Genomic DNA, 16,470 nt, shown 5'->3' on the forward strand with positions numbered 1-16,470 from the left:
ACAGCTTTTCAAATTAAAGAGAGTGGAAAATGGTATGCATAGTATTGTGTCTGGCAATACGCTAGGATTTAAATCTTCATGAGTTTAAGAACAATAGAGACAATCTATTAAAGTTACAGGACTTAAAATACCCTACACACAGGGATTGTGTGTGTATTCATATTATGAGGCAGTCTTTGAAACCAGGGTAGAAAAGAATAGTTTAAAGGAATACTGTGTTACTTTAACAGAATTAGAGCTTCTATTGAAAGGTATGTGACACTGTAGGACTACATTTTAAAACGTAAGATAGCTCAATCTGTTTTGGAAGAAGAGTGCAATAAATATGAATTATACTTTGAATTCAAAAGGCAAAAGAAATGTTAGGTATTAATGGGGGAAAACTCAGGAAAAAAGGCCTTCCTTTTTGATTCTTACGTTCTAAATTCTATTTATTTTTATTATTTTTAAAAGTTATCTCTATGCCCAATGTGGAGCTCGAACTCATGACCCTGAGATCAAGAGTTACATGCTCTACCTACTGAGCCAGCCAGGTGCCCCTCATATTCTAATTTCTAATTTTTTTTTAAATGTTTATTTATCTATTTATTTTGAGAGAGAGAGATAGAGATAAATCAGGGGAGGGGTAAAGAGGGGGGAGAGAGAGAATCCCAAGCAGGCTCTGCACTGTCAGCACAGAGCTTGATGCTGGGCTCAATCTCATGAACTGTGAGATCATGGCCTGAGCTGAGATCAAGAGTCGGACGCTTAACCGACTGAGCCAGCCAGGTGCTCCTCACATTTCAATTTCTAAAAATGCTTTATCCTGAATCCATACTTTCACCTGACTGGTGGGGCTGCCTCACACTTAAAAATGACTGATCTATGTTAATATATACCATGTTCATTTCCTTAAAACAACGGTAAGTAGAATGTGGTAGTTTGTTATACTGGTGACAACCAATGAACCGCACCTCTTGGCTCATGCCTTTATTTCGTGCCCTCTTCTGGAATCTGGGCTGGGCCTGTAACTTGTTTTAACCAAGGGAAGGCAACAGAGTGATGTGCTAACTCCAAGCCTAAGCTTTCGCCTAGCAGATGCTGCTTTTGCGCTCTGAGGAGCCCTGAGCAGCCCTGAGCCACCACGTGGTTGTGCCACCCCAGAGGCCCTAAGACAACACAGAGACTGAAGCTCAGTCACCCTAGCTGACCTCCCTTCCAACCAAAAAGGTGAATGCAACAACATGAGTGACTGACCACAAGCAAGACCACAAAAGAGAGGCCAAGTTGAGCAAAGCCCATGAGCAAATAAAAGGGTTATAATAAGTCATTATGTTTTAGGGTAATTTATTATGTAGTAACAATTAAGAAAAATAAGGTATTATTAAAAAGTATTTTGCACAAAATGGTAATAGAGTACAGTATTCTACAGCATTTGTAGTTTGCTCTACCTAATACATGTGCTTTATTTGCAATTTAATTTATGAAAAATTAATCATGAAACACAATGAAACTTTGCTAAGTAAGTGCAATCTAACACTTCTAACAAAATATCAAGAAGCACACAATCTCTAAATTTATTTGTTCAAGATTTGTTCAATGAAGACTTATTCAAATATGCTCTCCACTATAAGTTACTTATTGAACAAAAGAAATATATAAATTTTGTTTTCCTTTATGGGTAACATGAACCCATAATCTAATCTAATCTATGTTGTTAATATATATTACTTTTATAATATAATATAAAGCGTAATATTATGTATCTTTCTAAACAGAAAGTGCTTTTACATTTCTAGTAAAAGGATTTTTCTCTTACCTGAATATAACACGTAAGGACTCCTGTTGCATAAATGGGGACAGTAGCTTTAGTGAGGACCCCATTTCCTGCTGAGGAATCTAAGATCATTAAAACAATTTTAAAAATCTGCATGTATTTTAAATGTAAAGCAAAAAGTCACAATGCAATTATATTTAAAATTCCAACTGGTGACAAGGCTTACACATGCATATTATTACTTTGGAAAAGAATTTTGATTAAAATACATATCCATGGTTGTTGTAAAAACATAGCTTAATACTTTTTATAAAGCCAGTAGCATAAACATTTTTGATAGATGTTAAGAACTCTAATAACCAAAATGAGATGCTATACTCTATTTCCATACTCAGAAATCGGAGCTTTCTTTTTCTTTTTTTTTTTTTTTTAAATGTTTATTTATTTTTGACAGAGAGACAGAGCATGAGTCGGGGAGGGGCAGAGAGAGAGGGAGACAGAATCTGAAGCAGTTTCCAGGCTCTGAGCTGTCAGCACAGAGCCCGACACGGGGCTCAAACCCACAGACCGTGAGATCGTGACCTGAGCCGAAGTCGGACGCTCAACCGACGGAGCCACCCAGGCGCCCCAAGGAGCTTTCTTGAACTCTCCCAAGTGCCAGTCTGTATAAACAGGTCATAAACTTTTATGCTTTCAATCTGTAGTATTCGGTAAAAGGTAAAGGCACTCAGCTAAAAGGTGGCATCTGGATATATATTATTTAATCTGCTTCCTGATATGAGATACTACCTAGTTTCCAGTACTAGTCTAGTTCCAAAGCCCCTCCTGCATCCTCTATAGGGATTTTCAGCCAGATGACCCTATTTTCGCTGGGAAAATGCAGGCAAAGTACAGAGGCAGAAGAGGGGAAAGCATTCCAACACAGGAGAGTACCCTGTGACTACTGTAAAATAAGATAAATTCATCTGTAGATGATTTCAAAAAAGAAATTCAGAGATGATATAACATTATTTATAGCAACAACAGCTCTGGTTTATTGTTGTTTAGGCACTATTTTAAGTGCTTTATGTTTGCTTTTACGTATCCCCAAATTTTTAAGTACTTTTTTCTATTTTTATATGGTTTGAAATTCTTTTCAGAAAATAGTACATAAACAAATTTGACTAACTGCCCTGAAAGAATTGTAGCAAAAATGAAAGTTCCATTTTCACATCAAGTAGCACTTGAGGTTTGTTTATGCTCTCAGTAAGAGTAATTTTTTCTTTGGGGGACTACTGATATTGGTTGAGTGTGACTATGGTAGTTGAGAGTTAAATCTGAGGTTAGGAACATAGACGTAAGTTGGATTCATAGATATAGACTATACATATAGGGATTAGTAATCTCTTCCTACATGAACTACTAAACACTTAGAGCTAACTAATAATTCTAAAAGCTGTCAGTTTTTAAAATATGTAAATATTCCTTACTAATTTATCATCAGAATTAACAACTAAACAGATAATACCAACTATTAGGCATTCTAAACATTAACACTTGATAATATAAATTTTGGGAAGCATTTATCAAAAAAAATTCTCATCATGTTCGAACTTAGAAGAAAAAGATATATTTATTCATCTCTATTTCTGAGGACAGCCTAAGATGGGTTTTGTAGATCACTCAAATCAAATCACTAAGGTAGGACGGTGATAAGAACTACCTATATGTCTAAAACCAACCAAGTTTAAAAAAAAAAAAAAGAAAAAAAGAAGGGCTATACGTTTTTCTTTCTAACATTTTCTACAATTTATTCGTAGAAACTAGAAAAATACACAGGAACTTAAGATCCACAAGGAAACAAGTTCTTAGGCTGATGGTGCTATAACTAGACTTCTTAAGACGAATGAGTGAAAACTATCAACAGAGGGACTGGAACTGCCCATTCGAGTATGTGGGTTGTTTTTTTTTTTTTAAGTTTATTTATTTTGAGAAAGAGAGAGAGAGAGAGGAAACAGTGTGCATGAGTGCGAGTGGGAGAAGGGCAGAGAGAGGGAGAGAGAATCCTGAGCAGGTTCTGTGCTATCAGTGGGGCTAGATCTGACGACCTGATCAAGACCTGAGCTAGAACCAAGAGCTCTGAGCTACCCGGGTGCCCCCTCAAGCATGTAGTTTCATTTTAAAAACATATATGCATATCTTACATTCTCTTCCACTATATTTGTTTTCATTTTAAAAGATTTAAATAACTAATTTGGAAGTAGAGATCCTTTATTCTATAATTTTCAATATTGTGAATATACCACTTCAAACCTACAAGGGTACAAGCACTCTACTTGAGAAACTCAGCCTTAAGTCAATTTAATTGCAAGGAAGGTAGATATTTATAAGCAAATTAATAAAGATGAATCTCACTACCATCTCATGGGAAAGAGGTAGGTGTGACACAGTTATAAACCAAGAAATAAATTTTCCTTTTCACTTGTACTTGTTAGTTCATTTACATACAATTGGCACATAATGAATATAGTATTCTTCCTGAGTAAAGATATCCAATTGTTTTAAAAGTAATAATAAATGGGGGTGCCAGGGTGGCTCAGTCGATTGGGCATCCGACTTCAGCTCAGGTCTTGGTCGTACAGCTTGTGCATTTGAGCCCCGCGTTGGGCTCTGTGCTGACAGCTCAGAGCCTGAAGCCTGCTTCAGATTCTGTGTCTCTGTCTCTCTCTGCCCCTCCCCTGCTCACACTCTGTCTCTCTTTCTCTCTCTCAAAAAAAAAAAAAAAAAAACATAAAAAAAAATTAAAATTAAAAAAAAGTAATAACAAATGAACTTACCAATGTTTTCTTCAGACAGTCTTAAAATCTCCTGGAACTGAGGTTTGACCTAAGCAACCGAAAGAAAAGATCCAAAAAGTTTCAGTCCAATGGATCAATTAAAGATTAAATAAATAAAATGTTTACTATGGCTACTACTACTACATTCATTGATTCATCTGATTAATTGATTTATTTACTTATTTTTTTATTTTGCTTTATGGACGATTTAAGTGATCAGAAATATAACAATTCTTTTTTTTTTTTTAAGTTTATTTATTTTGAGAGTGCGAATGCACGTGTGAGCTGTCAGGATGGAGCCCGATGTGGGGCTCGATCTCATGAATTGTGAGAATATGACCTGGGCCGAAATCAAGAATCAGACACTAAATTGACTGAGCCCCAGATGTGCCCCAGAGATGTAACAATTCGTAAGAGGCTTAGAATAAAAGAAGAGTCAAGTTACTCCAAGCAACACCTTTAGAGAAAAAATGTTTTCAAAATCAATTCAAGTCAGTAGGTATTTTCTGAAGGGTTTTTGTTTTCCTTCACTAAACTAAAATAATTTCCAAGATGACTTTAAGGGCTTGAAATTACTACATCTTAAAACTTCATGACAGAAAGATTATTTAGGTAATATTATTATATGATTAGAATTATTTTTTAAAGCTTTGCTGTATTTAAAAGGAAGGAAGAGCAAATTCCATTCATTAGGGTATTCAATAAGTAACATATTCATCATGTAATATCCATCTGCTTAAATTTTAACTTCCTTAAAACTGAAATTTAGGCATCAAATATAGAATTTACCTACAATTTTTTAAGCTAGTAAATGCTAATTTCAATTTTTTATTATTAACATTATCACAGATTTCAGGTTTCAGGGCACTGAAGTCACCACTTACTGCTAAGTATTTAAATGAACTCCTACTTACTTTTTTTTTTTTTAATAATAGCTACTTCTTTTGGAGATGTCAGACAATTTTTGCCAATGTTGATAACTATAAAATCAAATTCTATTTAATAATTAGATGTTAGCAAAAATGTAAAATGATCTTGTTTCTTCTACAGTAGCATCAAGGTCTAACTTTTTGCCCTCTTAGCAGCAGGTCGGGCATAACAAACAACTTAAACGGAGGTGAAGCCCACTGTTAGAAGATTAACCTACAGCACCATACTTATGGAACAAAAAGACACTAAAGTAATTTATTCATTTCATGCATGCCAAAGCTAAGCCCAGATAACTTAATTATTATAGGTCACAAACATAATAGTATTTATTATAACTCACTTTCTGAATTTTGTCCAGTCTGCTATACCAAACTATTTTGCTTTAAATGTTTAAATACCCACAGAGTAAAGTAATAGTTAATAGTAAAGAGCTCCACAAAATTCTTACCTTTTAAACGTCTTGATTAACATTTGATTATAACTGTATCTTTTTATGTTTTTCTTAGCTCTCTAAACAACTGCCCCAACAATACGCTAGCAAGACAAATGGATTAAAGATGAAACTGGGATCTAAGGACATTCCAACTGTAGTATCTAAAACTGTAAAGTAACCTGGATATGCAGATGTGACAAATACTAGTTTTGGCAGCGACTGAAATATGCAGCATGAACCTCAAGTGCCCACACTATTCTAAGAGCTGGTCTTGCAGCAAGGCTTCTATAGAAGCTACGTTGGTTCCACAGTCGCCTGAGGTTTTGACCAAAGTGTGCTGAGCAAACAGCTGCTCCCCGAATGTGTGGTGGATGGGAAGGCAGGAGAAGCGCATCAAAGAATCAGTGAAGGCCTCTGATACGGCCTCTGCTGGAAAGATACCCAGTGTGTAGATGTTATATCCAAATCTGGATATAAACCAAGTTTAGGCTAAATCATCGAAACGTGAATAAAGATAGGAAGATTATTCACTAGAATTTTCTGTTACTATCATAGTTTTCTAAGATATTAAAAGGTAAAGGAAGAGCTCATGCTTTGGTTTACTCTGTCACAGCGTTAATTAACACATTACATTTCCGTATCTCTTGCAATAAGAAAATATGGAACACAAGTTTTTACCTTAGTGTTTGTAAAAATTTTGCCAAATGTCCGGCAAAGGCGCCAGAAAAATCTGGAGAATTCATGGACACAGGCAGTTGAAGTAACATTAATTTTGCCAACTATTTCTATAAGTTGTGGCAACCTGAATGTGAAAGGAAAGAAAATAGGCAGGGGATACATATAAATTACTGTTTCCTTGCCAATGTCTGAAACAATGCAAATCTAACAACCTCTTGCTTTGCTTTTCATAGCCAGTAAAACCGCAAATCAAAAGAGCGGTTTGAGATACCCTGAAAAGGTTTTCAGTTTCTATTCTACTCAATAAACTTCTTAAATTTTAACTGCTTGCCATAAAACACATGGAACCTTAACGGTAGAGTTTTGCCTATGGAGTTAATGAGACACAGATCACTGGATTTGATGCTTCACATTAAGTGCTTGGCTAACAAGGCATCCACTGTAGCTTCAAAAATGACAATCTGGATGTGGTTTAAAATACATCATCACTATTAGACAACAACAAGGCAGCAGACAGGTCCTTTTGACATAGTCTGGCAGCACCATCCTCATAGATAAATACCTACATATCCAATGGTATAAATCTCCTCTCCTAAAGAAGTTTACCATAGATAATGCCAAGTTATGTTTTTGTTTTGTTTTTATATTTTGTTATATTTTGTCCCTCAGTGCCAAAACTAAGCATAGGGAGCTATCTTCCATCAACTGATGGAGGCGTACCAAATGAATATGAAGGCAGTAACTTACAATTGATTGACAACCCACAGTAAAGTCTCCCAGCCTGTTGTACCCTCGTGTTCCAGCTGGTAATCATAAAGTTGTAAGAGCACTGCCAATTGCTCACGACTTCCAATTATAGTAGACACATCTTGAAGAGGCGACATAGGCCGAGGGAACCTAGTCACTATAAATAATAGAAGCAAAATAAATCATGTGAAAAGTGGCAGTGTGTGAAGCTAACTATTCTGTGAAAAGGAAAATAAGATTCTGTCTCCCGATATTTAATTGCTTATTATAAACTTTAAATAGAAAACTGAAATATGTTAATCATATAATTTTTTTAAAAAGTGAAACAAATTCCTGTCACATGTGAACAAATTTAACACGTCTCAAAAATTAAGATTTTAGGAGACTAAATAGTTATAGTAAACGAACACTGTAATGAAATAGTTTGCTAATAAAGAGTAAAATTGCATTTAGGTTAAGTTAAAATTGGCCCAAAGATAAGATGTTAGCTGAAACATGGATTTGAATTTGGTTTAAAAAAATAGAAATGCTTATAAGTCCACCAGACTACTTATGACAATGAAATAGAGAACACTTCTTGATGGCTATTAAATGGTAACGCATGCCAACAGCTCATTAACTGTTAGAAACTCCTAACTGCCCAATAACTCTTGCATACAGGCTAATATCCTAAAACATGCAAAAATACAGAATTTTCTCAAAATATATTAATGGCTTCATAATTATTATTAACTTAAGAAAACATGAAATGCACATAATTTTAAAAATGTTCAAAGACAAAATTAAGATGTTACCGTCTTTTTTTTTTTTTTTCCAACGTTTTTATTTATTTTGGGACAGGACAGAGACAGAGCATGAACGGGGGGAGGGGCAGAGAGAGAGGGAGACACAGAATCGGAAACAGGCTCCAGGCTCCGAGCCATCAGCCCAGAGCCTGACGCGGGGCTCAAACTCACAGACCGTGAGATCGTGACCTGGCTGAAGTCAGACGCTTAACCGACTGCGCCACCCAGGCGCCCCAAGATGTTACCGTCTTTTGATGCTGCCCAAGACTTTTAACAATATATTAAAGACAGAGGTCATCCCTTGCTAGCTGAACTCTCCTATTTGCTATCATAATATACCAACCAACAAATAAGTGAGTTTGGGTAACATGGTACCTCTCACTATCTGAGGTTTCTGCTTGAATTCTCACTGTATCTCAATCCAGGAATAAACAGATTTGGACTGCGAGGGATATTTGTACTTCATAGGGAATATATCATGTCAAAGCATAGCTGATATAATTTCAAACACGGTTATATAACCACTGTCACAATCTGCTGCACTATGATAGAGTGAATGTCATTCCTTCATAAATACTAATAAACAACTGAAAAATAATAGAACAGTTTAAAGTCAAATAGATATGTCAAGATTAACTACAGGAGAAAGTGAGGTCTAAAGACTTAAAGGTAGGTCCAAGAGAAGCAAAATAATGTCAAAAAATAAGCAGTTATTTGGATAACTCAATTATTACAGGTAAGTAAACAGAATGGCTCAGGAGTCTCAAAACATTGTTCTATTTAACAGGATTTTTAACAATATAGAACTATAGAAAGGTCCCCAGAATGTCATTTTAATAGGATAGCAAAATACCAGCATTTTATTGTCAACAAAACAGTCACAATTATCCAGCAAAGTAACAGCCATTAAGACTCTTTAATGTATTTCCCTCTCACTAGAATGTAAGCCCTCTGAAGGCAGAAAGTTGTGTCTATTTTATTCACGAATGTATCTCAAATGTTTAAAATAGTGCCTGACATAAATATTAGTTACCGCTGTAAATAAATTGGTAGTAAAACTATTTGTGTTTCTATTATATAAGAGAAAATCTTCACTTATCACAACTTCTATCCCAAATATATGGATGTGTATATAGATAGACATATAGACATGGATATATAGACCCTACATAAGAATACAATATTTTCTCATTTAAAATAAATGATTTATAACCAAGAAGTGGGCATAATAATATTAACATTTATGGTTGCTGTTAAAAGTCAGAGAGTCATATTCAGTCTAAAAGAATTAAAAAGCAAAGGTTATTTTTGGTATGATGAAGACATAATCACAAGAAAGGTCAAATAAACCCTGGAAGAAATATATTCAGGATGGTAATGCAGTTGTTTTGACAATTTTCATCTAGTCCCCAGCACATGCTTGGCATCAACATTCAAGAGTTATTTTTATACATGAATGAAGGCAAACATTATAGGTTGATCTATGTACCCTCCTAGAAACTCCTACATTGAGGTCCCAATCCCCAGAACCTCAGAATGTGACCTTATTTGGAAACAGTGTTATTGCAGATGTAATTGGATAAGATGAGGTCATACTGGAGTAGGGTGGGTCTCTAGTCTAATATTACCCATCTTATAAAAAGGGGAATTTGGACATACAGACACACAAAGAGGGAGAACGGAATATGAAAATGAAGGCAGAGATTGGGGTGATGCATCTACACGCCAAGGAAGGACAGAAATTGCTAGCAAGCCACCAGAGACGAGGAGGGAGGCATGGGACAGCGTTTTCCTCAGAGCCGTCAGAAGGAACCAAACCTGCTGACAGCGTGATCTGAAACCTTGCGCTTTCTAGAACTGTGGGACAATAGATTTCAGTTTGTGGTATTTTGGTATGCAGCCCTAGCACACCAATATGGCAAGACAGAAAGAGAAAGAGTGGCAATTAGACAGGAAAGCCCCTAGGCAGACAAAGAACCTTGACACACGCAGGGGTGGAACCTGAAGCAGTCAGCTGTGAATGCTTTAGGAAGACTTTGCTTAAAAGCCTGAATTTTCCTTCTCCTCGGTAATATTTTAAAATATTAAATGAACTCAACCCCATCTACTCTCAATTTTTCCAGTGAAACAGACATTCAAACATTTGTGCTGTGCTTCGTGTATCCCAAAGATTACAGGTAAACCGCTCCCAGTTTCCTTTACACGAAACTGCCAACTGTCAAACATTAAGTATCTATTGATGTTCTCAATGTTAGAATTCTCTTGTCTACCAGAAGTCGGCAAGAGACATGGACAATGTCACAAATCTGAAAACTCTGCAAAGGGATCTCATACAGAGTAACAGCTGCTCTACAGCCATTTATCCTGGGGGTTGGGTGCAGTGGGGTTACTAAGTGCCGTGGGTCAGAGGTCACTTACTGGTTAGGTGGACATCGAGACAAGAGAATACTGGCCTTTGCTATCAATTTCACCTATTTCTGAAAATAAGTCATATTCCTTCTTTGGAGAAAAACATTCTGTTGCATATGCTTATATTCCTGTCAAGGACGTAGAAGAAGTAATTACATTTACCTTCCCCTATTGAAAATAAGATGAAACAGGTCGGGGAGAGAAAGTGGAAAGAAAGTGGAAATGACAAGCTTCATAATCTGGCACTAGTAAGTTTAGGTGAATCTTTTCATTAATCCAACTCTATGAATGAAAGAAAACTTATTTCAGCCACTGGGGGAAAAAAAGTGGTAAAATGACTATAGATTAGGAATGGAAAGAAAGCACAAATATTAGAAAATAATACCATGAAGCTTATCCATAAGCGACGAAGCCGCAGTTGACCCTAGCTGTCATACACTCCGTGACCACGAAATTCCACACATATATTTTAGTAATTATGCTTTCATATAAAGTGATTTTTAGAAGTTTAACCAAAGCAATTCCTTGGGAAGCTAAGCTGCTAACGTCCTACATCTTCCTTCCACAAGTTCAGTTCAGTACCTTCTATCTGTGGCACTTCACCATGAAGCTTGGCTTTGCTGGAGAAAGGCGCATTCTGCAGCACTAACGCAAAGAGAGAGGGGGATCAAGGACTGCAAAGCGGAAAGATACATGTGGAGCTTATGTTCATCCAGCCCGTGCTCTCCTTCCTGAAACATAAGGAGGTGGAAGCTAGTTTTAGTCTGCTGAAATTAAGTATTTATAATGCTCTTCCTTTCTGTGGCCATTAATTAAAAAATTAAGAATCTGTATGTTAGACTCATAGCACAACACCTAATGGAGATATCCATGAATCTTTTCTTAATTTCTCTAAGTACAGGAAAATGTGAGGAAGCACTGAGGCACTATAATAAGCAATATAATCTTTTCTATGGAAACTTCAGGGTGAACATCGGTCATTACCATTTGTATGAAACTTCTTTTATAGGCTTTCTTTTTTTTCCCCCCAATATTTATTTATTTTTGAGACAGAGAGAGAGCACAAGCGGCAGAGGGGCAGGGAGAGAGGGAGACACAGAATCTGAATCAGGCTCCAGGCTCTGAGCTGTCAGCCCAGAGTCTGACGCGGGGCTCGAACTCACGGACCCAGAGATCATGACCTGAGCCGAAGTCGGACGCTTAACCCACTGAGCCACCCAGGTGCCCTCAGGCTTTTCTTCTTTCAAGAGGGTCTTATTCTTTGAAATTTTGTAAGTCAGGATAAAGAAATTAAAGTGAGTTATAAGAATCACTTTAACTGTTCAACTGTTGAACCAGCAACAGCCTTGGCTATTTTCCTTCTCCTACATCCGATCTCCTTTTACAGATTTGGTGGCATCTGTATGTGCCAGCACTGAAAGGACTTTAAAATACTTCAATGCATAGATGAAAGGTAGGAGAAAAAAAATTCAAAAGGAAACAAAGAGATAACGGAAAGAAAAAAAGAGTAAAAGGGTTAGTATGGTACACAGAAACCACATGTTAAAGTGAAAAATAGAATCATTACAGATAAAAGTGTTTACTAATAAATACATTATATATATTACTAATATTATAAAAGCTATGTCAGATATACCAGATATATGAGTTACACACTATCAAGTTCTAAATTAATCTCTTCATGGAGGATTACTAGCTACGCTGAATACTTCAGGTACATCTAATAGCAAAATAGAATTAACCATGTTATGAAATGGAACTTAAGAAAAACAAGGTATGGATAAATCTCAGGTAGAAAGAATACAAACATTTAAAGAATACTTAAAAAATTTCCCAGGTTCATAAAAATGAGTATTTTCCAGTCTAGTTGTTTGTTTACAGTTTTTCTTAACTACCCAACTTGAAATTTATAGAAAAAAAAGCCCAATTTTTAAATTAAATAAATACATATAAGACTGTCTACAGAGTAGTTACTATGCAAGAGCCTTAAAGATTCTTTAAAATTTGGGGGTAGAACGGGTAAGAGTTAGGTGTCAGTGACCAATATCAGATCCTGGTTCCATCATCTGACAGCTTTAAGACCTTGGGCAAGCTACCAAATGCTCAGTTTCCACACCAAAACCAAAATATAATTCAAAGGGTTATAAGAATGACATAATATATATTATTTACACAGTATCTCCCTTAATGCACATAAAAGGCATTAAAGAAATGTTAGTTTTTCTTCTAGACTCTAAGAGGGACTTTTAGTACAAAAATTAGATCAGGAAGTTACTATCTTTCTTTTAACTTTTCTTCATTTCTTTTACTTGGGAAAACAGAAAACATTCATTTTAAGAAGTGAGAAAATGAACTACTGCAGTGAAAGAAACACAAGTAAAGCATTTTGACATCGTGTAAGTAAGAAAGCTTTAGAGACTAATATTTTAGTTATCTTAGCTGATATTTTACCCAAATCTTTAAACCTTTGGAAGATACCAGGAAGAGCTAGCTTTCTGCATAATGTACAAATGAGTTCCACAAAGGTGCTACTTCAGCGTATAAACCCAGATCATGACCTTCCTCGTTGAGCTTTAGCAAAGCAGAACTTCCTCAAACCTCTCTTGGCTCCAGACCAATAAAATCTTTACCTGGCAAATAATTAGAATGTTCAGCTCGGTGGTACTTTCTGTCTTTGCTCCCCAGCGTTCTCTCAAGAGGACTTAGAACACACTCTTTACATTCTATAAACTGCATAAATAAAGAAAGCATTTACCCTGAGAAGTTTTTCTATCTTGTTCAGCAATGTAGGTATAAGATGAGACTGTAAATTTCCAAGTTCTGTAGTCCAGGCAGCATAGGCCGGTAAAAATACTTGATGTGTTGCACTAACTACTCTTTCTGAGGGATCACCCAAGGCTGAGAGCAGCAATTCAAACCCTGCCAAAATGAAACAGGTAAAATTAGATTTTTCAAAGAATAAATTAAAAAAAAAAACCTTAATAAAAGCAATGAAGTATATACACTGTAGTACATGTAGAGAACACTTTAAGCAAGAAAGAAAGCCATCCATAACCCTATCCTTCCCATTTTCTTTAAGAAAATGTCATGTATCCACTGAAGTGGAAACCAAACAGAAATGGTGGTAAACATGGCACGCTTTTTGCCAATTTCTTGCCACAAAACCATGGGAGATACTATCAATGAATCACAGTGCTCTTTCTTTTGAATCGAAGTAAAACCAGGCGGCTAACTGCAGTGGTGAACACTGGCATGCCTACCAGCTCTACTATAAATTATCGGGTAGCTGAATCAGAGATTTGGAATATTAAATTGTTTGGAATTTTATAATGAAGTAAATGGGGTTCATTGTGAAAAACATACCTGTTGGTATTTGTCTGGATCATCAATGTATCCCATAATAATGCCAAGGCTTTGATCACAGCTTCTCTTACTAAATCTGCCTTATCTTCCATTAACATTTGTTGCAACATTGAGAGAACCAAGGAGCTACGGATTCTTTCTGAAAGTAAACAAACACATGTTTTTACTATTTATTTTATACTAGCGGCAGAAAAGTATAGAAAATAATACAACAGACACCCACACATTCAAAAATCCAGATGAAATATACATTAATTTTTGCTAACTTTCCTTTAAGTCTTCATTTTCCAAAGACATAAACATTACAGATACAGCTTAAGTTTCACTCTCCTCCACCCTTCCTCTCTAAAGATAACATCTACCCTGAATTTGGTATCAATTTCTCCCAATACATACCTGCAACTCTTCAAACCCTACAGCACATAGTAACATAGTAGCAAGCACTTCTGGAAAATTGACAAAGTCAACCCTCTGCTATAAACCAACAATGACTCTTCTAGGCTCCCTGTTTACCTCAGAGAAGAGCTCTCAGAGTTAGAAGAACAGGAGGGTTACAAACACCACTCTGGTTAATCAAAACATTTGCTGGGGTAGAAGTGTTGCAAACATTATAAAAATCCTGGTGTTCCTATTTTTTTGAAGAACTGAGAAAAAAACTTCAAACAGGATGATACAATATGGGAGTAAACTTAGAAAGACTTCAAAGGGAACTGCGCTGCTATTCTCAGAGGCAATTATTTAATATAATGGCAACCACTGTTGTGTCTTAATTTCACACAGTTCTTTTTTGTTAAAGAATGTTTTAGCCTAATTAATGGCTGAAAGTAAAATAAAGAGCTATTGCTATGCAAATTCTTCCCCTTTCTTCCCTTCTTTGCACCATTGTAATTTGATCAATTTATAAAATTCTTCAAACCCAAACTTGTTTACATATAATGGTTAGAATAAAATAACGATAGAAGATGACCATTTTCATAAATTCACAGTGTGATTTTAGTATTCAGGGCAAGATCTGCAGTCGTTTTTTCTTTTTAATTTTTTTAATGTTTATTTCTGAGAGAGAGGCAAGAGACAGAGTATGAGCAGGGAAGGGGCAGAGACAGATGGAGACACAAAATTCGAAGCAGGCTCCAGGCTCCGAGCTGTCAGCACAGAGCCCGACGCGGGGCTCGGACTCATGAACTGTAAGATCATAACCTGAGCCGAAGTCAGATGCCCAACCGACCGAGCCACCCAGGTGCCCCTGCAGTCATTTTTAAAGGATCCTAGTTTTTAGGGGCTCCTGGGTGGCTCACCTCGGTTGAGCGTCCGACTTCAGCTCAGGTCATGATCTCACTGCTCGCGAGTTTGAGCCCTGCGTTGGGCTCTGTGCTGACAGCTCGGAACCGGGAGCCTGTTTCAGATTCTGTGTCTCCCTCTCTCTCTGCCCCTAACCCACTCACATTTTGTCTCTGTCTCTCTCAAAAATAAATAAACATTAAAAAAATTTTTTTAATGACCTACTTTTGCTTTGACTTCTTAGAAACAAAAATATATATAATTTAGCACATTTGGGCACATTTAGGTTGGTGAATATGTCTTTTAGTACAGCCCTGTTTACTTATCCTTTAGGATAAAAACTTCCCCAAAACTGCCTGGAAGATCTTCAAATGGCTCTTGGTTGGTATCAGCATGGGCAACAGGACAGAAGTTAAGTAAACTTCAGCCGGGTATTTGCTTCACATTGATCTGGACTGAGGTCAGCTGTGGCAGTTAGATTCAGTATGCCACAGGGAACCCACAGGACAAATCAGGAGGCATTACTCCATGTAAGCCATGACCACGCATATTTTACTGTGATCAACTGCAGCGAAGTATAAGGCAAGTGAGATCCATGAGGAAACAGTAAGTCTATTATTAATACTGCTTAACATTCTGGTATCAGGGGCAGCGCAGAACAGCTTTTTTAGCCCCTTTGTGTTTGTGATGTTCTTCATCTGTCTTGGAACAGTACATAAAAGGATGTGCAAACCTACTCATGTAATCTGTCTATATGATTTATCACAACAACAAGATACTGGTTTTCTCCTATAATATAGGAGAATATTAAAAAAGATTTCACTATACCCGATCCTGGTAAAGGTATGGTAAAATAGGAACTCCAATGTACTGATGACAGGAGTATAAATCTGTGCTATCTTGGTTCAGGGCAATTTAACACTGTCAAAATGCAAATGCTGAAAGAGGCAAAATGTGCGGTATTAACAGTATGAAAAATTTAAAAAAATACATAGATACCTACACAAGAACCCTCTCAATAGTGTTTACTGTCAGGGATTAAGAACATTGTATATAGTATGATTAATTTTGGGTGAGAAAAATTCAAATATAAAAATGCAAACTGTTACATGCTTAGATTTTTATTTTCTATAAGAATTGATTAAAACTATCAACGTAGGGGCGCCTAAGTGGTTCAGACAGTTCAGTGGCCAACTTTTGATTTCAGCTCAGGTTATGATGCCAGGATTGTGGGATGAGCACGGAGCCTACTTAAGATTCTCTCTGCCTGTGCCT

At 36.4% G+C, this 16,470-nt stretch overlaps 1 protein-coding gene across 1 annotated transcript in view; it reads right to left on the minus strand.

Moving 5' to 3' along the window:
* Positions 1 to 16,470, minus strand: part of RELCH (RAB11 binding and LisH domain, coiled-coil and HEAT repeat containing) — a 109,601-nt gene that overhangs the window by 28,679 nt on the left and 64,452 nt on the right. The window contains 10 exon segments of the mRNA XM_030292259.1: positions 1,799 to 1,878; positions 4,573 to 4,621; positions 6,614 to 6,737; positions 7,361 to 7,517; positions 11,137 to 11,218; positions 11,220 to 11,285; positions 13,310 to 13,473; position 13,610; positions 13,918 to 13,967; positions 13,970 to 14,056. Coding sequence (XP_030148119.1) covers positions 1,799 to 1,878; positions 4,573 to 4,621; positions 6,614 to 6,737; positions 7,361 to 7,517; positions 11,137 to 11,218; positions 11,220 to 11,285; positions 13,310 to 13,473; position 13,610; positions 13,918 to 13,967; positions 13,970 to 14,056 — 860 coding nt within the window.

Source organism: Lynx canadensis, chromosome D3 (genome assembly GCF_007474595.2).
Source record: "Lynx canadensis isolate LIC74 chromosome D3, mLynCan4.pri.v2, whole genome shotgun sequence".
Lineage (NCBI taxonomy): Eukaryota > Metazoa > Chordata > Mammalia > Carnivora > Felidae > Lynx > Lynx canadensis.